At 35.5% G+C, this 26,695-nt stretch overlaps 1 protein-coding gene and 1 pseudogene across 2 annotated transcripts in view; one reads left to right on the plus strand and one right to left on the minus strand.

Annotated features, from left to right (window-relative positions):
* Positions 1–26,695, minus strand: part of TMTC2 (transmembrane O-mannosyltransferase targeting cadherins 2) — a 403,304-nt gene that overhangs the window by 117,822 nt on the left and 258,787 nt on the right. The window contains exons 5-8 of the mRNA XM_081084170.1: positions 26,291–26,376; positions 25,603–25,787; positions 23,652–23,730; positions 4,149–4,270 (exon numbers count right to left, since the gene is read on the minus strand). Coding sequence (XP_080940296.1) covers positions 4,149–4,270; positions 23,652–23,730; positions 25,603–25,787; positions 26,291–26,376 — 472 coding nt within the window. The remainder of the gene's footprint in view (positions 1–4,148; positions 4,271–23,651; positions 23,731–25,602; positions 25,788–26,290; positions 26,377–26,695) is intronic.
* On the plus strand, positions 10,374–11,441 carry LOC308514683 (annotated as a pseudogene). The gene has a single exon. The product of its transcript is annotated as an uncharacterized misc_RNA (transcript).

Below are 26,695 nucleotides of genomic sequence, written 5' to 3' on the forward strand. Positions count from 1 at the left end.
AAAAATAATGCCAGTTGAAATCCTTAAGAACATCTCAAAGATAGTATTTGGGGCAAGTGATGTAGATGAATTATATTCTTAAGTGGAGCTATATGAATTATCATACTATCAAAATAATAAATGAAAATGGTTTTCATAAGTTAAAACAATTTTTTTTCTGATTAAACTCAATATATTAAAACCTCTAAATGGCAGAAATAGCAACTTGTCGCCATAAACTTTAAGTAATGTTCTCTTTTTCCTTTATTTTTTTTCTGTTGAGCCTTATATTGATTTATTTCATAATTTTTTAAATTTTATTTCCTTTTCCTTTTGTTTTTATATGGAAATATTTCTTCACTTTATTCTCCTATCCTTCAAATGAAAATTGTTTTGATATCATATTTTTTTTATTTTATTTATATATTTATTTATTTTCAATTATGGCTTACATTCAATATTATCTTACTAGAGGCCCAGCCATTATGGCGTCACAGCCACAGGCCTTTTATGATATAGATATTAGTTTCCAGTGTACAACATAGTGGTTAAACCATTATATACTTTACAAAGTGATTGCCCCCCAATAATTCTACAATCCACTTAGCACCATACATAGTTATTATAATATTAGTGACTATATTCCCTATACTTACTTTATATCCCCGTAACTATTTTGTAATTACCATTTTGTACTTCTTAATCATTTCACCTTTTTTACCCAGCCCTTTCAGCCCTTCCCATCTGGCAATCATTAATTTATTCTCTGCATCTATGAGTCTGGTTCTGTTTTGTTTGTTCATTTATTTTGTTCTTTAGATCCTACATATAAGTGAAATCATATGGTATTTGTCTTTCTTTGTCTGACATATTTCACTTAGCATAATACCCTCTAGGTCAGCCGTGGGCAAACTATGGCCCGCGGGCCGGATCCGGCCCGTTTGAAATAAATAAAACTAAAAAAAAAAAAAAGACCGTACCCTTTTATGTAGTGATGTTTACTTTGAATTTATATTAGTTCACACAAACACTCCATCCATGCTTTTGTTCCGGCCCTCCGGTCCAGTTTAAGAACCCATTGTGGCCCTTGAGTCAAAAAGTTTGCCCACCCCTGCTCTAGGTCCATCCATGTTGTTGCAAATGGTAAGATTTCATTCTTTATAATGGCCAAGTAACATTCCATTGTGTATTTATACCACATCTTCCTCCAATGGCCTATTGATGAGCACTTATGTTGTTTCTATATCTTGGCTATTGTAAATAATGCTGCAATAAACATAGGGGTGCACATATCTTTTTGTATTAGTGTTTTTAAAAGCTCTTTCTCATTTTTCATTATTTATGTTTTAATGACATCCTGCTTCATGAAATACTTCACTGCCATCTCTTTCTAACAATTTAAGAAATGTTTTTTCTTCTCTTTCTTTCATTGTTCTCCTAATAATTTGTATCAGTTCCAATCTTTTACATTTGAGGCTTTTATATTATGATTTGTGATCTGTGGTTGTGCATATATAAATGTTTTTTAAATCCTCACCTGATACCATGATTTTTAGTGATTTGAGAAAGACCAAGATAGAGACAGACACAGAGAGAGAGCAAGAGAGACAAAGAGAGAAAGAAACATCAATGTATGAGACAAACATTGCCATCTGCCTCCCCTATTCTCTCCCTCCCTCTACTAGGGATGGGACTTGCAACCTAGGTATATGCCCTGACCGGAAATCAAACCCACACACAGCCTTCTGGTGTATGGACAATGCTCCAACCAACTGAGCCATCTGGCCAGGGCATCTGCCCATTGATATTTAGCAGTAAGTTAAATAAAAGCTGAATGATGTTCCTTAGGCACAGATGTGCTTCCTAGATTAGACAGATTCACTTCTGTGTATCTGCTTTAGGAACTATCAATTATAGGGCCTCTCCAAAAGTAGGTATGTGGAAATGGTTTTTTTACAATGATCAGTTTCTCTAGAAAATAATTCAATAATTTCTTGGGAGGCGGGATGTGTGCAGGGTGGTGAGGTGGGGTAGCTGGTGGAGTATACACTCTGCTGTTGGTGTTCTGCATGTGGTAGGGGAGGGTACTGACGATCGAGTATCCGCTGGAAGACATTCACTCAATCTTCTTTTCAGTCCCTTTCATTCCATTTTCAATTGTGCAAGCTGTTGCTGAGAACTGACCTCTATTATTCAACAGCTCCGCCACCATGAGCCTCCTCCCCCTTGTCGTACAGGTGAAGTGCCTGGTTGGGGCATGTGTACATGGGGGAGAGGTCTGGCTGCTCCATTCATTATAACTGATTACCTCGTTTTATGCTCTTTAACTCTCATCTAAGCTGGCTGCCTCAAAATCTTGAGTGGTCTCCCCAGGTTTCTTTCTGAGTATGTAATATATCTTTTCATTGTTATCCCATCCCAAAGCCAGCTCTGAGAAATCAGTTGTAATATCTCCTTCCACTTTCTGACTTCCAAAATCAATTTAACTATCATCTCTTCTCTCACTCTGATCGTTCCCATGAGATTATTCTTTTTCAATCTTTTATTCAGGAAAAGTTTATTCTAATTTACCAACATAGTAACCATTACTTTGTTTACCATTCTTTCCATACCTCACTAAGTAATTCTTTCTAGATTTAATTGTTTTTTTGAAGGACATCCATAATTTATTTGGCAAAAGCTTTCAGTGGGCTGATTTTTTATTTAATTTCTTGGCCTAGAAATTCCCTGATTATGCAAATAAAGTAAATTCAAAACCCAAAGCCTGGTAGGAAAAGGACTTAGAATAAACTCCCAGCAGAGACTTCCTTCATTCTCCATTCAGATCCCATGCTGAGACAGGCTACTTTCTTGGATCAGTATGCAATCTTAGTCTGTATTATCCTTTCACTAAGAATATAAATTTATCTACTTTATTAGGCATCTAATTCCTAGCCTTCCACCCAATCTGGAGCTTTGTCTCTTATTCCAGCAAGAACAAAAACAAACAAGCAAACAAAACACCTCTTCCCTTCCCACAGGCTGTCACAAGCGGTAAACTATCCCAAATCAGCTACAGGATAGTCTGCTGTTTACTGTTATGGTGTTTAGTTCTTTCATTTCTAGCTACAGGAGAATTCTCTTACTACTTTTTGAGCTCAGCTATGCATTAAGAGGATATGTGTTATATTTTATTTAGCATTCTAGACTTTTTTTTAGTGAGATGTTTTCTGGTTACTTAGTCTGCCCATATAATTTCTCCAATAGCATTTTAGTGATATCTTAGAATAGATACATTTTAAGTGTTTAATCTATCATCTTCTGTGAGAAAGTAAATGCTATTACTTTTAAATAATTATAAGATACATTTCTATGCACTCACTTAGGAATCATTTTCCTGACCTTTTGCTCTGTGTTCCTTATATTCATTTATTTTTATTAATATTGGAGAAAGATCAGGTGATGTAACTAAAGCAGGATAGGTAACAGATTCAGATTAGGATTGAAGGCTAGTTCTATTGAGTGGCTGGATGAGCTCAGAAACTTCACATATTTTGGACAATCATCTGTTGTATCAAATAAAAATATTAATAGTACTTTTAAACACATGAAATTTTGACATTTGTAAGTAATAAGAGTAGACTATCAGCAATTTCTTGTCCTTCAAACTAACACCACTTTCATGGAACGTGGCCTCTAAGAGTGCTTGTCACATAATGAGTGGCCAAATGGTGGCTCCACTTCTTTGATAATAATTTCAGTTAGAAGAAATTCCAGGTGATACTGATCCACGCACACCCACCAGTTTTCCCATTTTAAAAGAATTAGACTTAGTTTTACATTACTGCCAGTTTGGGGTTAATATTGGCTTGCAGAACTATAGTAACATAGTAACATAACTTTTGCACAAATATTGTTATTATGACAATTCATTATGTAACCACAAATTGGGGATTCTTCAATTATATGTTTTCATTAAGTTACATCAGGGATCATGACATGTCAAATTTTATATAAAGCAAACCCTACAGTCAAAGAAATACTTTTTTCCACATTTTCTATATAGGGTTCTAACTTAGTGTTGCTATCATTATGAGTCAACTGGCTACGAACCAGCACCTCCAACCACATCCAGCTCGGTCTGCATGGAGAAAACCAATTTCTAAAGGATGAGGAAGGTAGGTACTCACCGTGAGAGCTAGGAGTTTCCCATAGGTGAGATGAGCAGGAATGTGGTCGGTCTTGGATCTCAGTGATTCCATATACCAGTGCTCTGCCTCCGGGAGTCTGCTTAACCGCATGTACGCTTCACCTGGAAAATGAAGCGTGAAAATCCATCTGAGGACACCGCTCTCCAAGAGCCTTTGCAGCAGCTTCGCATCACCATGCTTATATCCCGTGACATCTCCAGTACTTTCGTCTGCTATCTCATTTTATTCGCTACAAGTCGTCATCATTCCATTTTACAGAAGAGAAAACATGTCTGGAGAAATTAAGTGAAATGGCTAAAAGAGAAAGTGTACTAAGTGGTAAAACTTTAATTTTTAATCTAGGAACATCTGATTCCCAAGTATATGTGCTTTGTCACCATTTGTGTGTGTGTGTGTGTGTTTCGTAAAATAAGTGTTTTTTCTTATGTATAATCATTTGCTTTTTAAATTCATATTCATTCATTCCTTTAGATACATAAGCATTTATAATATAACTATTAAGTGAAGAGCGTTATGCAGGATCCAGAGGAGAGAAGTTTAGGGTCCTATCCTCTAAGGTTTACAACTGCATTGAGAAAGTTAGATTAAATGAAGGAATGACAAACTCATGATTATGCGTTAATGCTAGATTTTTTCAGAATTATTTGCACTTTATATTTTAATAAGTAAACAAACTTTACCACTTTTATTTTTAAAATCTAATAAATATATGACAAATTATTTATCATGCCCAGCACCAACTCTAAAGCTAGTCTGAGGCCTTTCAGGCATCTGTTATTATTTTCAGTTTATATAAATTTTACCTACTAAATAACATTTTACTAGTAGCTAAGTAAGAGGAAAATAATTGGAAATAATGCCAAAAGTATAGCAGTTGCTCTTTTATTATAATGCCTCTCTCCCTTATATGATTATGGAGAACAATCACCCAATAGAAAAATTATATTTTAAGATAATTTATGTATTTAAATTAAATATTGTAGCTTTAATAAGCACTGCAAATGTAGAAGCTATTCAGTTTCTGAGACCAAGCAATAGACTGGTAACCTGCATTATTTTTCAAGCAGACTTTTACAACTTAACTAATCATCATTATGATAGCTTTTTCCATTTATACTCATAATCAGTTGTTTTTTCTATATGTATTATCTACATTGATTGTATATCCTTATATCAAGGATGAGCTAGCTTCCTTTTATTTTAACCATATTCTCCTTCAATCAGTACAGCATTGTCAATACTAATATGTTTGATGAATTGAATTAATTTGAGTGTCCTGACCTTTTGAGTGCCCCTGGCTCAACTGGTCAGTAAAAAATATTGGTGGAAAGTATATGTATGCATCTACTTACATACATCTATGTGTTTCTAGTTCTGAGAATAGTCCTTAAATTATACTATCATGAAACTAATAGCTAGAAAACGTTTTGTATTGTTTTACTAAACCTAAAACATGTTCACACTTTAAAAGAATTTGATTAGATTCAATCTCATGCTTGAGGTGAGATGCAAGAACTACTGAAGTAAAGGCCGAAGACTACAATGAAATACACAAAATGCTCACAGTTGTTAGACTGGTAAGATTAGGAATAAATTTTTTAATTTTCTGTAATAACTATATTGTTTTTTGTTACAATATCTTTATAAAAACTGAAATGCTGTCAAAATTATATTTTATTTTTTTGCCATGACAAACTAACAAATGTTCATTAATAAAGAAAATAGTAATTTTTCTTAGGAAAAGTGAACTGCTCTTCACATTAAAACTATTCTAGATATAACTTATATAACAGGAAGGATGCACAATCTCAAAAGTACTGAAATTTTTAAAGCAATTAATGGTAAATTGTATTCAAATATTTATCTCTAAAATGTATTCTAAAGCCAGCAGAAAACATACTAACATCACAGTTACAGCTGAAAATGGGCTTGTTTGCAGGTTGTTTGGAATCAACCTGAAATTCTACTTTGGATCTTCAAGTGTTCATAAGTCACTTTTTAGAAGTTGCACAATCATTGCATTTAATATAGTTTCTACTTTTTATTTATAAAAATTCCAATTAATTTGTAGAATAATAACAGTAGGTTGTCTGTCTAGTAAAAGAATGCAAGAGAACCACAATGCCATAGAGCTTGAGATTCAAATATCTATATTTAAGTTGATGATGTCTGAAAATCACTTCAGACAGCGTACTTTCTTTCTAAATCAGAAATCTATCATTATTAAAACCTACTTTTGAAATGAAATATTATTAATTTACTAAATAATTCATGGCTGGCCCATTGTCTTCAGTAAAAACTCATAAGCAATTATTAGTTTGTAAAGCTTGTGACATGGAGAAATATCAAAGGACTAGAAATAGAAAATATAATCTAATAATGCATCTTGGAAAATATATGAAAAATGTACACAGCCAACCTAGTTGGGTATTATTCATTACAACTTAGAAAATTTTTATATAACCACTCATTATATTTCAGTAATAAAAACGATTTCAATGACAATAATTCACTGAAGTTTACTATGAATCAGAATAGCAAACAGGGGGATGGGTAAATGTCTGATTTATGTGTTCCCATGCCTCACATTCTGCATCTTTGGGCATGCAAAATGTTTTCTCATTTCCCTCAAGAAGCCTTAACTAATTACCACCATTCAGTAACTACCAACTATTCAGTAGGTTTGTAAAATGAAACATGTTTTCAGTCTATTAGTTGCTTTATATATGCATCTCATTTGTTATTAAGAAATGTCATTACCTGGATTTTACAAACGAGGAAAGTGAGCAGCATAGTGGCTAAATAAAACACAAAGACTCATAAATGTAGAAACTGTAAAGCTGCGATTCAGCCCAGGCCTGTCTGGCCTCAGAGCACACTGCTTCACCCAGCTGCTACAGACTAATCACAAACTTTCCGCAGCTCTGGTTCAGGTGAAAATTACACGCTCTTTCTTACTCCAAGAAAATTGTTTTCTAGTCTGTGATAATTTGCCATGGAGTTTATTTCACTTTGCCTTGGGCTTATCTCTTGAATTAAAGAACTAAGGAAGAGCAATAATAATCCATGGATGACCTTTAAAAATGCTGCTGCCGCAGACGTTACTCAATTCTTAATATTTAGCATCTAAGATGCACTTCAGTTCTAAGGGTAACTTCAACACAAAAACAGTCCATAAAAGTGGTAATAAAATCAAGATGCAAAACCTAAAATGCAAGAAAATGGTCATATATCAATTTAAATGTGTTTAAATGGTAACTCAATAAAGATTTAAGCAATAAACAAGTACTGACAAGGTAGGGGCTTCATATTTCTCATTTCTAATTCACAGAAGGAGTTAGAATACTCATTTTATGGATGAGAAGGAGGCTCAGGTATGATAAGTGACTTGCAGGAGGAGAACTAGAAATCCCATCCAAAAAGGTTTGAATGGCCCTAAAGCCCATGTTTTTTTCCATTGCATCAAGCTGCCTATCAAATAAAATTTATTATTTATTGACTACCTACTAAGGTCTTTAATATGTTATCTCATATTTTTACAGTATGCTTACACTGCAATTAATATCTGTCTCATTTTACAAATGAAGTGACTACTGCTCACTGAGATTAAGCAACTTGATTCTACCAATCCATGAACATGGTATGTTCTTCCATCTATTTATGTCTTCCTCTATCTCTTTTTTCAGTGTCCTGTAGTTTTCTGCATATAGGTCTTTTACCTCCTTAGTTGTTTATTCCTAGGTATCTTAATTTTTTTGGTGCGATGGTAAATGGGATTGCTTTTTTAGTCTCTCTTTCTGTAAGTTCACTATTGGTGTATAGAAATGCCATAGATTTCTTGGCGTTACTTTTGTATCCTGCTACATTGCCGAATTCATTTATTAAGTCTAATAATTTTTTGAGTCTTTAGGGTTTTCTATGTACAGTATCATGTCATCTGCAAATAAGGACAGTTTTACTTCTTCTTTTCCAATTTGGATGCCTTTTATTTCTTCTTCTTGTCTGATCACAATGGCTAGCACTTCCAGTACTATGTCGAACAGGAGTGGTGAGAGTGGACATCCCTGTCTTATTCCTGTTCTTAGGGAAATGGTTTTAGTTTTGCCCATTGAGTATGATGTTGGCTGTGGGTTTGCCATATATGGATTTTATTATGTTGAGATATGATCCTTCTATTCCAACCTTGCTGAGAATTTTTATCAAAAAAGGGTGTTGAATTTTGTCAAATGCTTTTTCTGCATCAATTGATATGACTATGTGGTTTTTATCTCTCAATTTGTTTATGTGATGTATCACGTTTTTGATTTGAGGATATTGTACCATCCTTGCATCCCCGGGATAAATCCTACTTGGTCCTGATGTACTATCTTTCTGATATACTGCTGCATCCGATTTGCTAGAATTTTGTTGAGGATTTTGGCATCTATGTTCATGAGGGATATTGGCCTGTAATTCTCTTTCATTGTGTTGTCTTTATCTGGTTTTGGAATTAGGGTGATGTTGGCTTCATAGAATGAGCTTGGAAGTGTTCCTTCCTCTTGAATTTTTTGGAATAGTCTGAGGAGGATAGGTTTTAGTTCTTCCTTGAATGTTTGGTAAAACTCCCCTGTGAAGCTGTCTGGACCTGGGCTTTTGTTTGCTGGAAGCTTTTTAATGACTGTTTCAAATTCTTTCATAGTTATCGGCCTATTGCGATTTTTACAATCTTCCTGATTGAGTTTTGGAAGGTTGTATTTTTCTAGGAATATGTCCATTTCTTTCCAGGTTGTCTAGTTTGTTAGAATAGAGTTGTTCATAGTATTTTTTTTTTTTTGCCGGGGTCCAACCCCAGCAGGTCCAGGGGTTCCCAAAGGCATAGACGGAGTCGGCGAAGAAGGAATGACACGGAGACAGCGTTCAGTTGATCAGCAGCCTAGCCAGGATCTCCAGACAAGTTCTGGTCTCGATCTCCAGAGAGGTTCTGCTTAGGATCTCCAGCCAGGTTCTGTGTCCATGTTCTCTTGCTAGGTGCTCCAGGTTCTCCAGCCAGGTTCTGTAGCCATGTTCCCTCGCTAGGTTCTCCGGCCAGGTTCTGTCCAGGCTCTCCAGCCAGGTTCAGTCACCAGGTTCTAGTCAGGTTCTCTTGCCAATTTCTGTAGTCAGGTTCAGTCCAGAATCTTTTGCCATGTTCTCTCCAGCGAAGTTCTTCTGTCTCTAGGTTCCGTGTGGGTTCTGTCTTCTTAGTTCTGTGTGTAGGTTCTGTCTCTCCTTGTTCTGTCTTCTTACATCTGTATTTATACCAGTTGATTCCAATCCTATCAATCTCTATTCCAAAGGTTAGGGCGTTTCTTATCTCCATTCCAGGGAGTAAAGATTATGTAGCTTAAGCATGATTGTTCGTAGTTAAAGTGATTAATTACCCACCTGGCACTTAGTTAAGAGGTTTTATTCCCTCCCTAACTTCAGGGGAAAATCCCTACCTGGGGAAACAACCTTTCTCAGAGACCTTGGTTAAAACACATAGTGCCAAGAAGGTGAGCAAACATATTAATAACAGTATGCGATATATGCCAGGTCCCTTGAAATAGCAAGCATGGACCGGCTCCCGGCATTTTTTTAACAATCCTTTGTATTTCTGTTGGGTCTGTTATTTTGCCTCTTTCATTTCTGATTTTGTTTATTTGGGTCCTCTTTCTTTGCTTCTTGGAGAGCCTGGCTAGAGGTTCATCAATCTTGTTTATCCTTTCAAAGAACCACTCTTGGTTTCATTGATCTTCTGTATTGTTTTTTCTTTTTTTTTTGGTTTCTATGTCATTTATTTCTGCTCTGATCTTTATTATCTCCTTCCTTCTGCTCACTCTGGGCTTTTCTTGTTGCTCTCTTTCTAATTCTTTGAGTATTTTTAAATATTTATATATTTTCTATCTAATTAAAAATATATCTGTTCATTACAGAAAGTCTGAAAGATCACAATTTTATTACATTTTATTAATTCTATCACTCATAGATAGCAACTGGTAAATTTTAGTGTTTTTCCAGAATTTATTTTACATACTGAAAAAAAAATAAATTATGTAACTAATAAAATTTTGGTAGTTTTAGTAAGTATTTAGATTCTTTCTAGGATTTTCCTATATTAAATAAAATGTGATAATTTTCCCAAAATTCAATTTTCTCATTCAAGATCAATATTCAATTTTTATTTATTTAAAAAATCCCCTCCCCATGCGGTTCCTGGTTGCGTTGGTCCTCTTGATGGTTGCAGTAGCGGAAGACAGGGAGCCCACTTCTCTGTCACCCACTCAGAAGAACATAAAGACTACAGAAAGAGTCTCCACCCAGTTCTCCCCCAGCCTCTTGCCTCAGAATGACCCACAGGCTCCGACACAGCTCATGGCTGCCAACTCTGCTGGGTCAGACTCACAGCAACAGTCCACGGGAGACAACTCAAACCAGTCAGTTAAGAACCACAAGTCCATGGAAAACAGTCCTGGCAAGTCAAATGAGGACCGCAAGTCCACGGAATACAGTTCTGACAAGTCAAATGAGGACCACAAGTCTACAGGAAACAGTCCCGGCAAGTTGAATAAGGAGCACCAGTCCACGGGAAATAGTCCTGACAAGGTGAATAAGGAGCACCAGTCCACAGAAAACAGTCCTGACAAGTCAGATAAGAAGCAACAGTCCAAAGAAAACAGTCCTGACAAGTTGGTTAAGGAGCACGAGTCCACGGGAAACAGTCCTGACAAGTCGGATAAGGACCACCAGTCCACGGAAAACAGTCCTGGCAAGTCGGATAAGAAGCAACAGTCCACGGAAAACAGTCCTGACAAGTCGAATAAGGACCACCAGTCCACGGAAAACAGTCCTGGCAAGTCGGATAAGGACCACCAGTTCACGGAAAACAGTCCTGGAAAGTTGGATAAGGACCACCAGTTCACGGAAAACAGTCCTGACAAGTCTGTCCACGGAAGACAGTTCTGAACCTGAAGGGGGTTCTTCACCCAGAGAAGAGAAGGAAATGCTGGCCCTGCCTCTGGCGAGAACCTTGAAGGGGCACTTTTGGATTCCATAAATAGGAAGAAGGATGACCTTTATAAGGACAATCTTGGAAGTACGGAGAGCAGTCACTTTTTTGCATATCTGGTGACTGCAGCCATTCTTGTTGCTGTTCTCTACATTGCCTATCACAGCAAGCGGAAGATTATTGCTTTTGCCCTGGAAGGAAAAAAATCCAAACTTACTCGGCGGCCTAAGGCCAGTGACTACCAGGTTTTGGACCAGAAGATTTGATCTTTCTGTTTTTGAGAACCTCGTCCTCCCTGCTGATTTGTTTCTAAATCAAGATAAATGAAGATAGAAGTACTGTGAACTAAGAGATACCCTCTAGGGTTTGGTGGCAAGTCCGGGATGGCAGACATGGGGGCGTGGGGAGCATGGCTTTGGTTTTTGCATCGGCACTTTAGTGACCCTGTGCTCCTTTGTTCCCATTATTTACGCTGGTGTCTTCCGTCCTTTCCCCCTCTGAGTATGAGTAGAAGGAGCGAGCAGGTGGGAACCCAGTTTTGACCAAATGGAGATCCCAGCCCCTGGCAGGCTAGTGCTGCTGACTGCCCTGGGTGCCTTGGGCCTCGGCTCTGTAGTGAAATTACCCCTAGAAAGTAACACTGCACTCGCCACTATTTATTTTTGCAGATCTAGGAGAAAACTCAGCTGCTTGAGGTACTTTCCACCAGGGCCTCTTACTTTGGGGGGATGTGCCCTACAAGAGATCTACAAGGTGAATGCTTATAGGCAAAGTATGAACACACACTTCTTTTCAAATGCTTCAGCAGTAAACCAAAACAATAGTTTAAAAAAATGCTTTACTGCCTGCAGGTTCAACTCGTCTAGCACATTTTCATATTATGTAAGACAAAGTGAGTCATCTTCCATTTGGTTGTACTGAGTATAAAACTGAACTTGGGGCTTCTGGGAGTAGAGCTGTAAAGCCACTGTTCCCATTGAAGATTTTTAGAAATAAAGTTGTGATTATTGAAGAAGAAGAAATAAATAAATAAATAAATAAAAAATCCCCTCCCACATTTTTATGGAGGTGCTATACCAACTTCAGCAATTATCATCCTATTAATCTTCTTTTATTTACATTTCTCTTATGATTTCCTTAGACTACATATGTAGCAGCTGAATTCTCAAACTAAAAAGCTTTGGCAAATTTAATGTTTAAGATAAAATATTCACTTCCACAAATAGTATATGAGAACAACTTTTTTAAAGCCTCATCAAATGAGATTCTAATGCTTTTTAAAATGTCCATTGGAAAAGGTTAAAATGCTTTCATTAAAAGTTTTTATTTTAATGATTAATGAAAATGCACACATTTTCACAAAATTTTACCCATGAAATATTTTTATGTTTAAGTTATTATATAATGGATTTAAACCATTTTTTAATTTCTGTATTTATCTTTCCTGTATGATGTTGCAAAAGATGGTTTAAACAGTTTTTTGTTTCAGACTATTTTAATTTTATGTATGCAAATCAAGTTGAGTTTTCCTTTGTAGGTTTAACACTATCTTTTATGCACAAAAATATTTTTTTCATCATAGGGTCATACATTCTCTCCTAATTATATAATTTCATTATTACAAATGGCTAGTTATTTCATAGGAAATCATGTTGCCCTATGGTGTGAGGCAAGTATTGGGTTTTATTATTCCCAAACATTTAATTGATTATTCCAGATCAACTTTTATAAGAACTGCCTTCCCTTACCAATATTTAATTCTACATTTATTACCTACAAAAATGTTTTGTAGATTTTTATCTTTTTCTAGGGTCTCGCTTCTGTCTGGTTTTCTGTTCTTATACAAGTACAACACTGCTCTAGTTACTATAGCTTCTTTTAATATTTTATATTAATATTGAGTACAACAAATTATTCTTCCCCTCATTTGCTCTATTTTCCTGTTAAGTCTATCAGATAAACTATGGAAGTATTTTGTCAGATTTTTGATAAAATTCTTGTTGAAATGTTTATTGCTATGGAATTATAATTTTTCAATTTAAGAAGAAAATTTTTACAAACTGATTTCCTTTATTTAAGACTACTGGCCCGGAGCACGAAATTTGTGCACGGGGATGGGGGTGGGAGTGGGGGTGGGGGAAGGGGAGTGTCCCTCAGCCCAGCCTGCACCCTTTCCAATCTGGGACTCCTCAGGGGATGTCCGACTGCTGGTTTAGGCCCGATCCCTGGGCCTAAACCGGCAGTTGGACATTCCTCTCACAATCTGGAACCATTGGCTCCTAACAGCTCACCTGCCTGTCGGCCTGCTCACCCGCAACTCCCCCCCCCCCCACCCCCACTGGCCTGCTCACCCTAACCGCTTCTGCCTCTGCCCCGCCACCATGGCTTTGTCCTGAAGGACTTAGGAAGGTCTCCCGGTCTAATTAGCATATTACCCTTTTATTAGTATAGATTAGTACTCAATTCTTCATTTATCCAAACTCCACCCACCCTTATTTATGTACCTGGAGGACCTAACTGGACAATTATAAGCTTCTTAATCCCAAACTAGACTCTGAGATGTGTAGAACCAGGCATAAAACCTTCAACTCATGATCAGTCCTCCAACCTAAGTTCAGAAGCCTCTGGCTCAAAAGAGTTTGAGAAATATCTGATAAATATTTGATCACATTATATATCAACTTGGATTTAGATGTTACATTTTTATCAAGTATATACTTCTTCCAGAATCTGTGGTCTGTCAGAACCACATGACATTAGGAGTCTATTATTTCAAGAGCTTAACTTTGTTGTAATTTTAATTCTCACTTTTTACTTCACAGTGTTAGCATTAACACAGAAACATTAGGAAGTCTGGCTTTGTTAAATTATGTATACCATAAACTTACTATAACTATAGGCTGTCAAATTTTGGGAATCTCGTATATTTATATCCTTATCTTTATAAAAATAACACAGTCCACCTGCCTTAAATATATTAATTCCGTTAGGAAATCCTCAATAGCTAATGTGCAGAGCAGAAAAAGATGAAGAATTTTAAATGATTACAGAAATAAGAGAGATTATTTAGTATCTGACAACAGACTTCAATAACTTTTTCCATTTGGGTGGAGGAGTTGGAAGTAAAATGAAATATGACCCAAATTTTAAAATTAAGGAGGCTTCTGAAAAAGGTCAATATTTAATACTTCACCAAGTCCGGTAGCATCAAACTTAAGAGAAATCTTAAAGCCTGAAAGAACAGTTTTAAGCCCAAAAGAGGAAAGGTGGGGAGTGGGGAGCAAATACACATTTCATTAAGTAAAACACATCAAGAAAGGGGTTAAACTTCGGTGAAAGTTGAAAAGGTTGCTAATTTCTAGTGTGAGGTTATATACAGGAAACAACTGATGTGCCATCAAAATTTAACTTGGAAAAAAGCCAGGATCCTGTGTCAATATTTCTCTACTTGCAACAGGGGATCCTGAAGTTCTCTAGGCTAATCAATTCCTTTTATGTTTTCAAAGAACTAAATCACTGAAAATAATCAATCAACCACTGTTGGAGCCAATCCTATTAAATGCTCAGCATTTTCCAAAAAAGAAAAAGGGAGACTGTGTGTGTGTGGGGGGGGGGTCTTAATTGGGGGGGGGGGGCATATTCTTGTGTATGTTGGTGGAGCTGATGATCCTCTCCCTCAAAGTATAATACTGTCCTCAAGAGAATGCAATGGGCCCTGATTGGATAGCTCAGTTGGATGGAGTTTCATCTCAATACTCCAAGGTTGCAGGTTCAATCCCCAGTCACAGCACATACAAGAATCAACCAATGAATCCATAAATAAGTGGAATGACAAAATAGATGTTTCTTTTTCTCTTCCTCTTTCTCTCTCTCAATTCAATAAAAAATAAAAAAGAGAGAAAGAATTACACTGGAGTAAATGAAATGGCTTAATATAACTTAATTAGAGAATACTAGAAATATCAAGGAAGTGCTAAATTGTGTTTAATTAAAAAAAAAAAGGTTTATACCAGAGAAAAGAAAAAAATAATAAGTAAATATTCTACTAGCCTGGAAAGAATTAATGAAAATATTAGTATTCAGAGAAACAGGACTTGAATATTTGCAGGCAAATGTCAAAAGTGTATATATAATAAAAGCATTTTCAGCTTTACATACATCTTCTTATGAATACATTTCATATGTATTTCTGGATCAAGCAATATGTCTCCATAATATGCAATGAATAATTTATTTATACTATAATTTTATATTAATGTTAATTAAATTCATCCTATTTTTAATGAACACTTGAAAATACGACTCAATGACAGTTCAAAAAATGAATACCCATAATTAGCATGTAGGCAAAAAAGACATATTCTGGAACAAAACTTTGTTTTATTTTAACTCTTTATTCAATTTGAGTATCGCAATAGTTTCTACTGGAGATATCATTAAAACTAAAGAACAGCTCATTAGGGGAGTTAAATGAGATTTTTATGTAGAAAAAAACCTTTTCTTTATATATTAGGAAAAGCAGACATAAGTACACATATAGCTAAGTATATACAGTTAAATATATTTAACACTAAAATATATATATTTTTAAATATATTTTTATTGTTTTTATTGATTTTTTACAGAGAGGAAGAGAGAGGAATAGAGAGTTAGAAACATCGATGAGAGAGAAACATCAATCAGCTGCCTCCTGCACACCCCCCACTGGGGAGATGCCCGTAACCAAGATACATGCCCTTGACCGGAATCAAACCCAGGACCCTTCACTTTGCAGGCTGACGCTCTATCCACTGGGCCAAACCAGTCAGGGCTAACATATATTTAATTTTTAACTTAATTTTTATTACTTGCCTACTCTAAATATGTACAAAAACTATATCCTTCATACAAAATTGTCTTCTCCCTCATGATTATGTCCATTTCATCTAGTCACCAAAATAGTCATCTTTTAAGAATGCCAGATTTTGAAATCTAGTTAATAAAATTCTAAGTATAACATTATATCACCTCAATTTGATGAGACAACCCTATAACCTTTAGTAAAAGGTTCATTCCATGGACATTTCCCAAAGAAAAAGTAAAATGTATACTTTCTTCTCATTTGTTTTTATTGAAGCCTCAGAAAACAAATTTTCCAAGCAGAACATATTGCAACTATTTGGGAATCAGAGAATAAGAAAGATATAATTAAGTATTAATTTTAGTGTATTCATTTTCTCATAACTGAATTTATAAGTAAAGTCTTTAAGCACCAATCTTTTCCTTTACCATTAAACAGGCAAAAGTAAGAATTAATGTTAACAGGTGGACTTGTGTGGTTTTAATAGCAATGAAATATAATCAACTGTCTCATATCATATTTCCAGGAAAGCAAGTGACATTAGACCTAACCATTATTATTGCCTTATTATTGCCATGAAAGTGTTACAACTCCCCACAGGGACCATATATTTTCAGGCCCTGGGTTTAATTAAAACTTTAAACAAAATATATTACCTATTTAATGCAGCTGAACTGGATGCTGCTGACCTTTGTAGTATATAGACTGATGCCTAGCAAATTAATGTCTGCAACCATGGCACATGTCAAATTTATATCAAGCCTGAAGAGTAAAAAAGAAAAATTAAACCACTACAGTTTATAATAACAAGTGAACTTCTGGAAGAACATTTTATAAATTTTGTACATAAATTTTATATATTTATTCTTTTTGCTATACAGCCAAAAGTTCATGATTTCCTTATCTCGCTGGCTCCACATCTTATAAAGTGAACTTCTAAAATCCCTCAAAGTTACATTTCCCTTTTCTGGACTGTTAAACCTCACACCTAGTACTGGTTTCCTGGTTTTTTGCTTTCTGATGATGAACAAATGAAAATGTTATTAATAGATTTACCTTTAAAATTAGAAGTCAATATTCAGGAGGTACACAGATCAATGGCTAATCCAGTTGTAAGACCATACTTAAGTTTATAGGACTGACACACTGATTTTCAAGAGTGCCAATGGAAGCAATTGTAGAAAATTCACCAGAACTCAAAAGAGGGGAAACGGGTGGGTATAAAGAGCTTAACACTGCTGGAGTGTTAATGCTTCCACGCTTGAAAGATGTGAAGTTCAAATCTCACACAGTTAAAAACCATCTCTTTCACAGTCAGCATGCTAAACGCCTCAATCGATCCAAACGCAGTCATAGAAGAAAACATGAAGGATGTAAAGCATCATGTCAAAAATTTACTCTGAATATCTCTACTCTAAATATATTCTGGAACAAGGTGAGGTAAAGAGTTTATCAAAAATAAATGACTCAGCTAAAAAAGCAGCCACACAGAAGGCTGAGAAAGAAATAAACTTATTTTATATCCATTCTACCAACTAAACAGCCTATAGTGTACATACATCAAGTAGAGTTAGGATAAACTTACAAGTAAACATTTTTCATTTTGTTTTCTAGGGGGTACATTTGACATCTTGTTTCTCAATTCTTACCTGAATAGTAGTGGTAATAAGGAATAGTACTAAGGAATAGTAGTAAGGAATCTAAATACCACTGGTAGCCATTAACTCATTCCACAATTTTCTTTTTCAAAAAAATACAATTATAAAACTTGGACAAGCTTTTAACTCCAAAAATTGGTCTAATACATTCACTGTGTTTCCTATCGATGGCTCTTACCTCATTCACTTAAAATAGCTCAATAAAATTGGGGAAATCTCCCATAATTAAAGAGCTACTTTGATGAAACAAAATTAAATCAATATTCCCCCCTTCTTATCAGAGAATATGAGAAACATCTTTTTGATTGCAAACCTATATAAGTAAAAGATCTGCTATTTGCAGGCTGATGAAGGAAAATATATTTCCCAATACTGAGCTAGGATTTTAAAAGTAACAATGTGGATAAAGAACAAACAAACTACGAAATTATCAGGGATAAGAGAATCAAAATAGTATGATCAAAATAAAGGCAAACAAGGCATAAAGAGCAATGGGTCATTATCACACAATTCCCCTGGAAGACATATATAACCTTTCCCTAAGGTAAAAGCATATTACCCAAAACGAGCACAATTTTTAAAAATAGGAAAATGTGAATGTGTATGCAAACTGACACTAGTGTCACATTAGAAATAAAAAAAAAAAAAAAGCTTGATATTTTCCTTGCTTGTCTGCTTTGGTTTGGTTTGTGTTGTCCAGTCAACTTAGCACAGCCTACATCAGTATGGACAAAATATTTTCAGGGTGAAAGCAGTACAGTTTTCCATTTTATTTATGGGCATTTCCTTATTAAGGGAAGGCAGTAATCTCCAGACCAACTGTGAAATTTCCTAGAAAGTTCTCTGAGAGCAGGAACTTTCCATTTCACACCACCATCACCTTTTTACTGAGTGGGGGATATGTGACTTAAAAAAATTATTTTTGCACACAAAAATTATTCTAAACATAGTGATTATAGGCTGCAATGACAGAGCAGTGACTCTAGGTTCTCTCTTACTTCATGTAACACATTATGTCTCTTTGTCCTCAGGATAAATTACCAACTGAAAATGGCCTAAATTGCTTATGTAATTAAACCCAACAATTACTTTGCATTGAGAAAGCAGAGTGATTTCATTTTAAATAGTAAATAGACTTAAAATGACCACTGGGGTTTGAAAGGGCTCTAGCTGATAAAAGTAACTGGAAGTTACAGCCTAATTTTGTTCCCCATAATCTTATTCAAAAACAATGTTTAAGTGGACATTTTTAAGGAAAATAATTATAGAGAAAGAAGAGAAAAATTGAGGACAGGCAGCAATTAACCTACATTAAAAGAAAAGAAAAGAAAAAATAATACCCTGCATAGTTAATGCATCTGTGATGAAATCACAGTATTCTTTTTTGTTAAGATGAAGAGGTTTTTGTTACATATCTATGTAATCTATAATAATAAAAGCACAATATGCTAATTAGACCAGACAGCTGAACAACCTTCCAGAGGACCTTCCGGATGAAGCTGGGGCTGCAAGGGCTGAGGCAAGCCACGGCTGTGAGGGCCGAGCCCCTTGCACTAATTTCATGCATCGGGCCTCTAGTAGATATATAATAAAAATATATCTATGAAATATGTATATATATATATATATATATATACACATTTCACTGATTTTTTAAAAAGCTAAGGAAAAGTTATATTGACACAGTACAAAACATGCCAGTTTCAGTCATACAGAAGCCTAACTAGGAAAGGCACTTGAATTTAAGTCAGAAAGCTATACTGGTTCTAATACAAACTGTGTAATTCTGAATATACACTTTGAGGGTTTATTTTTATCTTGCAAAATAAAAGTGATTATGTTAAGAGGATTTTAAGATATGAGTCTTCCAATGTCAATATTCTCTGATTCTAAAATACACCTATACTTTGAGAATAAAAGAGAAATGGAGATTCAATAAAGAACTGTACTGGATGTTAAAATAAAAATAATTTTAACTAAGTCTAGGGGGAAAATATGCCATGATAAGAAAAACAGAAGAAACTCTAACCTAAACATGACAATTTTAATTTAGAGGGAGTACTCTATTAATGAATTTGTTAACTGGGCATTAGCTGAGTAAGCTGTTTCACTTTTGGTTAACATAGTTACTGATCAAAGAAGGATTTTGACTATGGTTGCTAAGGGACAAGGGAAAATGAACTTCTAGAGAAATACAGCAGTTCTAGGACAGAACTAAGTAGAATCCTTGTTGAATTAGCAGTGACTGTAAGGCCATCACCATGACAAAATCTTATCTATAGAGAAATAATACTTACATCGGTAAACAGAAAAATAACTAATAGAGAATACAGTCATTGGCATTTGGGGCTTATAGATCCACAGAAATGGTAATGATCGCAATGGGGGTAATCTAAATAAACACTTCCTAGGTTGGGCATTTGATCCAATAACTTTACTTTTATTATCCCAATTAATTCTCAAGCTGACACTTCTATTACAGCCATCTAACGGAGGGGAGAGATGAGGCTTCACTTAAGTAATTTGCTCAGCTAGTAAGTGTCAAAGCCATCATTTGAACCTGGGCTATCTGACTTCACCCTATACAGAATCTCCATTTAGTGGTTATTTTGTGATTTGATCTCTAAATATTTTATGTATTCTCATACCTTGTTACCGTAATTACAACCACCATTTAGGTGAAAGTTTAATTTTTGTTTATAATTAGCATCTGCTTTCCATTATTTTTACGTTTGTAATGTACATAATTTTGAATGGAATGATACTTCTCAATTGTTGTTATTCAATCACCTAGGATTTACAAAATCAAACAGAATAATGAGAATATCTTTTTAAATAGTTTTTAAAAATTTACTTATGAACTGCCAGAGTAAAGATTAACAATCTTAGAATAAAATATACCAAAAAAATTAAATTGGGAAGTAATTCAAACGTGTTTTTCCATTAATACACAATTGGGAAAATATACTTGCTCATTTGGTATTCCGAATAAGTCAATTATCAGAATATGGAATAGAGAGTGATAAAAGTTTTTCATAAAATGTTCAAGGAAAGGGAAAGTGCAAAGAACTAGTGTGTTTTTGTGTGTTGTTTTTTTGTTAAAGAGTAACTGCAGTAAATTGAGTTATGAAACTAATAATAACATTCAAATGTGACTGTATTTTTTCACAAATATTCCTTTATTTCTCCTAACCTTCAAATAAAATAAAAAGTAGGATGGAAAATAATTTTTGTATACATACACACAAGTGTTTGCAGAAAGTGGTCATTAAGGGGGAAATGAATGAGCCATGAGAAAAATGAATACTTATAGGTTAAATCTAGCCAGACATTATAATCCATCACTGATCCCTGAAGGGCACTAATAATATGTAAATGTGAGAATTAGAAAACACATTCAAGGCTGTTGATAAACTTGATAGGATAATCAGCACATGCTGACAGACTAATGAAACTGATGAACTGATAAGGCAGTTTATCTCCTGGGCCATTTTTTTTTCTTGTCAAATGGAGGCTAATCAAAATGTATTAAGAGTTAAAGCAAACACTCAGAGGATTTCACCCATTTGATTAGGAGGTGAACTCACTCTCTGAGAAAATTATAGTTTCGTAAACAGTTGAAACTACAAGCCTGGTCAGATAACAGACCTTCACACAAAACTGAACAGAAAGCAACCACAATGATTTGGGGAGCAATCTGCAATTTTAAATTATATTGGGATTCTCCCCTTGAAAATGGTTAGAGTGCTTTTCAGAGTCTGGGCAAAGCTACTGCCTCTTTCTATAATGGAAAATAAGACAAAGGACTAAGCAATAACCCCAGGGACTAACTTATCTTCCACTGCCTGTGTGTGCTCAATATTTGCGTAACCATATGAGAGACAGATCCCAAGGTACCAGCTGAGTTTTCAATCAAATTATTAACATAAAATAATTGAATGAATTTTCTGAAATCACTAACTATAGTGAATGCCACACTTCCCATTAACAATCAAGATGCCAAATGCAGTCTGTTGCCAAGGATCTCAGAGCTCCTTCCCAGTTTAAAGAAAGACATCTCATTTCATAATTGAGGGAAATTGGAAATAATGGTCTTCCCAAGCATTAGCAATAAGAATAAAATATAAACTAAAATCATTGTGCCTCTTTAGATAAAACTAGAAAAATGATCCTTTTAGTATTCACTTTGACAGAAATAACCATCCAGTATTAATATTTAAAAGTTAATTCTGATAAATCTAAACCCGCTAAGCACACACTTCCTGAACATGCACATTTCATCTGAATAGATAGACTGATGGTAAAATGCTGGATAGTATAAGGCACTGTTTTAAATTATAAGAGTTTAAGGGCAAAAGTACATTTAATGAAGGTAAATTTTAGCTTTTAATAATCATAGCAAAGAGAAAAAGAAGCAACAACTAGAAATACACCAATGTCCTTTTTAATATGAGCATTAAATCATTCCACGCTGCACAGGCAACTGGGGCAGGGGTCCCAGAGACATAGGATGAATATATTAACCTCTTCCAAATCATTTTTTTTCTGCTTATTGACCAGTGCCTCATTCTGTCTCTTAACTATTTCTTAAATTTCTATCATTTAGAAAAAAGTGAAAGTGTGTGTCCTTGTCAGGTGTGTGTGTGTGTGTGTGTGTGTGTGTATAATTTTTTTAGAGAGAGGAAAGGAGAGGGCCAGAGAGACAGAAACATCAATGATGACAGAGAATCACTGGTCAGCTTCCTCCTGCACTCCCCCCTACTGGGGATTGAGCCTGCCACCCAATCATGTGCCCTAACCAGGAATCTAACCAAAACCTCCTGGTCTATAGGTCGATGCTCAACTACTGAACCACACTGGCCAGGCCAGACATATATTCTATAGTTTGGGAGGATTTAAGATATTTTTTAATGTGTGTGTGCTCAAGCCATACAAACTAATATCAAATTTCTCAAATAATAGAATACAAAAGCATAAATAATCCTAGAGACCATGTTGTCTCATTACTTTTATATGCACGAGGAAAGCCTAGAAATAGTAAGCAACTTAACCAGTTTAGTAAAAAGAAAAATCTGAGTTTGCAATTTGTGCTCTGGATTTAATATATATATATTTGATTTGAGGACAAAAGCAAGCCCTCCTCTTCCCTCCCTTATCTGGAAACAGCAAACCAATCAGCAGAACACCCTAAACTTCAGGGACTGTTTCCAAGAGTCACATGCTGAATGGGCAGTTTCCATCCACCATCAAATAGCTGTGTTGACAACTTACAGTCACAAATCAATTGTAAGTGATAGATACTTTATTAGAAATTCTAATTCTTGAGCTCTTGCACTTAGAAAAACCAATGCCCTAGCCTGCATGCTTTCTAATAAGAAAATTAAGGTAATTACCCAATGAAGAAAAAGGAGTAATTGTAGTAACACATTTGCAGTTTTCACAGTATTGTTTTTACTCTAAAACACTAACCTAGAAAAAAAAGGCCTTGAAGATCCAAGGCCTGATCAATGAAAACCATGCAAATTGACTCAGTTAATCTCATCTGTTACAAGCACCAAAATGTATTCATCTCTACATCGTAGCATGTTTACTTCTGAGGATCTTCTGATTAAGCAAGTAACATGATTAAAAAGTATCATGAATTTGATAACTTCGCTAAAATCTGTGGACTGTATTCATCTTTTTCAATCTCCGGAATCTAGCTAATGCTTAATACCCAAAAGGGCTTGTGAGCCCCTTGCAACAACTCTGCGATCTGGACAATTTGTTGAGAATCAATATGATAATGCACATATTTGCTCTTGTTTAGAAAAAGTATGCTATGTGAAAATTTGAATGTGACACCCAGTTGTGAATAAAGAGTTCTCTGGGTGAGGATCAATGCTATAACGTATTAGAATTCCATTTAACACAAGCACGGGTTTTAATTTCTCCCCAGGTCCCTGAAATAGCAATTGAAATAGTAAGGTTTGACTTACCCATCATGTTGTACAAGCTCTGTGGAGCAAACTGCCTTGGCATTTTCTGAATTGCTTCTTTATATACACTAAGGGCTTCCTAATTTAAGAAACAAACCAAAAAAAAAAAAAAAAAGATGAAATACAAGAATATTCACCCAAAAAAATAACATCATCATTCCAAAATTACAAAGTTCCATTGCTATTTCTAAATGGCTCATTGGGCCGAGACCGGTTTGGCTCAGTGGATAGAGCGTCGGCCTGCGGACTGAAAGGTCCCAGGTTCGATTCCGGTCAGGGGCATGTACCTGGGTTGCGGGCACATCCCCAGTGGGGAGTGTGCAGGAGGCAGCTGATCGATGTTTCTCTCTCATCGATGTTTCTAACTCTCTATCTCTCTCCCTTTCTCTCTGTAAAAAATCAATAAATATATATATATATTAAAAAAAAAGATTTAAATGGCTCATTGGGGGGGAATAATTCAGCTGTACTTTGATGTCATACTACTACAATTTCATGAATACAAATATTCAACCCAGTGAGTGAAGAAGGCGAGATAAAAATTTAGTGTAACAAGTAGCTGAATATTGCCAAGCTCTTTTATTTTAATATAAAATTTCAGTTCACATAGATTATTCAATTAAAATGCTAGAAAAATTCATATTTGGAAATCACCCATAGTCATCTTTAATCTGTAATTAAAATCAGGCCACCAAGTAGGATCTAAATAAAATATAAAATAACAAACCCAAGATACTGAGACCCACTGAGATTATGAAATGTAATAATTTTAAAAGTTGTATCTCTATAGTACATTATTGGTACAACAGGAAGGAGTATGTAGGTGTGGTCTGAAAGAGGGGAGGTGCGATACTGAATGTGAGAGAAGAAACCATGCTGACATGCTTCCTGTGAGAGAAAGGGAGGACAAGACAGTCAACCTCCCAGCTCTCTGTGTAAGGTCTCATCTCCATCACTTTTCTTCTCTCTCAAAAAAAGAAAACACAAACTAATTTTAATTTAATTATTGTTTTAAAAACAATGAAAAGAAATGGGAAGGATTTATATCATATTAATACTTAATACTCAGAGTACAATGTATTTTGTAACATCAAACATTGGAAATAAGGGAACAGTCACAATATGTCTTGGATCATAAAATCAGAGATGATAAGCAAATAAGCTTGTGGAGCAATGGTTGTAATTTCCCCTTCTTGAAGAGTTGCTCTGAGAAATTAATAGTAAAGAAATCTGTTGCCACGGCCAGTGTTACTCAGCGGTTACAGTGTTGGCAAGTGAAGCATCTTGGGTTTGATTCCCAGTCAAGGGCATATACCTGGGTTGCAGGTTCCATCCCAGCCCCAGTAGGGGCGTGTGAAGGAAGCAACCAATCAATGTGTCTCTCTCACAAACATCTCTCTCTCTTTTTCTCTCTCTCTCTCCCCCCTCCCTTCCACTCTCTTTTAAAAATAAAATCAATGGGAAAAATATCCTTGGGTCAGGATTAACAACACAAAAAGAAATCTGGTAAGTATTCTTTTCTGTTTGTTTTGTTAATCCTCACCTAAGGATATTTTTCCCATTGATTCTTAGAGAGAATGGAAGGGAGGGGGAGAGACAGAGAAACCTTGACGTGAGAGAGACACATCGATTGGTTGCCTCCAGCATGCACCCCGACAGGACTGGGGATCGCCCCTGCAATGGAGGCGTGTGCCCTTGATCGGAATCAAACCCAGGACCCTCAGTCCATGCGCTGGCACTATCCACTGAGCCAAACGGACTAGGGTGGTACGTGTTCTTTAGCAGAGGGTTTTCCCCCCAGAAATGAATTTCACCTTGAAACTCTTTTAATAAAACACACATTAGCTTCTTAAATGCTCACAGCGCCCCTGTGATGAGACGGTAAGGTGGAAAGCACTGAGACGGGATCAGACAAGGGGGAAGGGAAGGGGGAGAGAGGTCTGGGCCTGACCTCGTAGCGTCCCTGCTCGTGGTAGAGCTTTCCCAGGTTGTACAGACAGCTGGTCACCGAGCTCTTATGCGCGTGAGGGTCCTTCAGGTTTTCATCAGGGATCTCAGAACACTTTAGGAATGTACGTCGGGCTTCTTCGGTCTTTCCTTGGTTCATCAGAATAATACCGGTGTTTAAATATGCAGCTGAGAGAAAAACGTGGAAATATAAATGTAAGAAGATGATGTGCACTGTGGATATAATAAGTTACCTTTACTTCAATTTACTTTCTCTGGATTATTTCTGATTTTTAGAAGAAACCAAGACACAAATACTTAGGGAACAAATACATATGGGAACAAATAATGTAGTAAGAGGTGTCGGTATTACTGAAAAATATCTGGAATAATCTCTGTTCCCAAAAAGTTCAAAACATTCTGAACTTAAAATCTAGATGAATAAAAGTTGTATTTACATGAACATATTAAGAAATGACAAACTGATATCAAAATATGGTTAAAATGAGAGATATAATTATTAGAGGCTTATAATTTGATTGACAAGTTTTCAAAAATAGGAGCACATGCTTTTTTCTCTATGAGGTTGTAAGTCATCAAGATAATTTTCATGCATGAAGAGGAAAAGCAAAGGATATTTTAAAAAAAAAAACTTTAAAAAAAGAAGAAGAAAACCTTTGACTGTTACTTACAAGCCAGTGTAGGCCTGCTCCCAATCGCCAGTTTATAATAATGTAGCGCTTCTGCAAACCTGCTGTTCTCCTGCAGAAGTAACCCTCTGCGTGAGGAAAAGAGAAATTTGGAGATAGGACCGTGTTACTATACATAAAACCACAAATTTTTATTTTATGTTTTAAAAATAAAAATGGTTAAGGGGCCATAAAAACGCTGACCTGTTACTATAAAAATAAATTCTAAATAGAAGGAAATTATTCCTCAGGAGAAAAAATATTGGAGAGGTATCAGTTGCATTTATGTTGCATGAGAAAGTATTAAGAAGTATTTTCAGTCCTAGCCGGTTTGGCTCAGTGGATAAAGTGTCAGCCTGCGGACTGAAGCGTCCAGGTTTGATTCCGGCCAAGGGCACATGTCTGGGT

Source organism: Myotis nattereri (genome assembly GCF_964212035.1).
Source record: "Myotis nattereri genome assembly, chromosome: 2".
Taxonomy (NCBI): domain Eukaryota; kingdom Metazoa; phylum Chordata; class Mammalia; order Chiroptera; family Vespertilionidae; genus Myotis; species Myotis nattereri.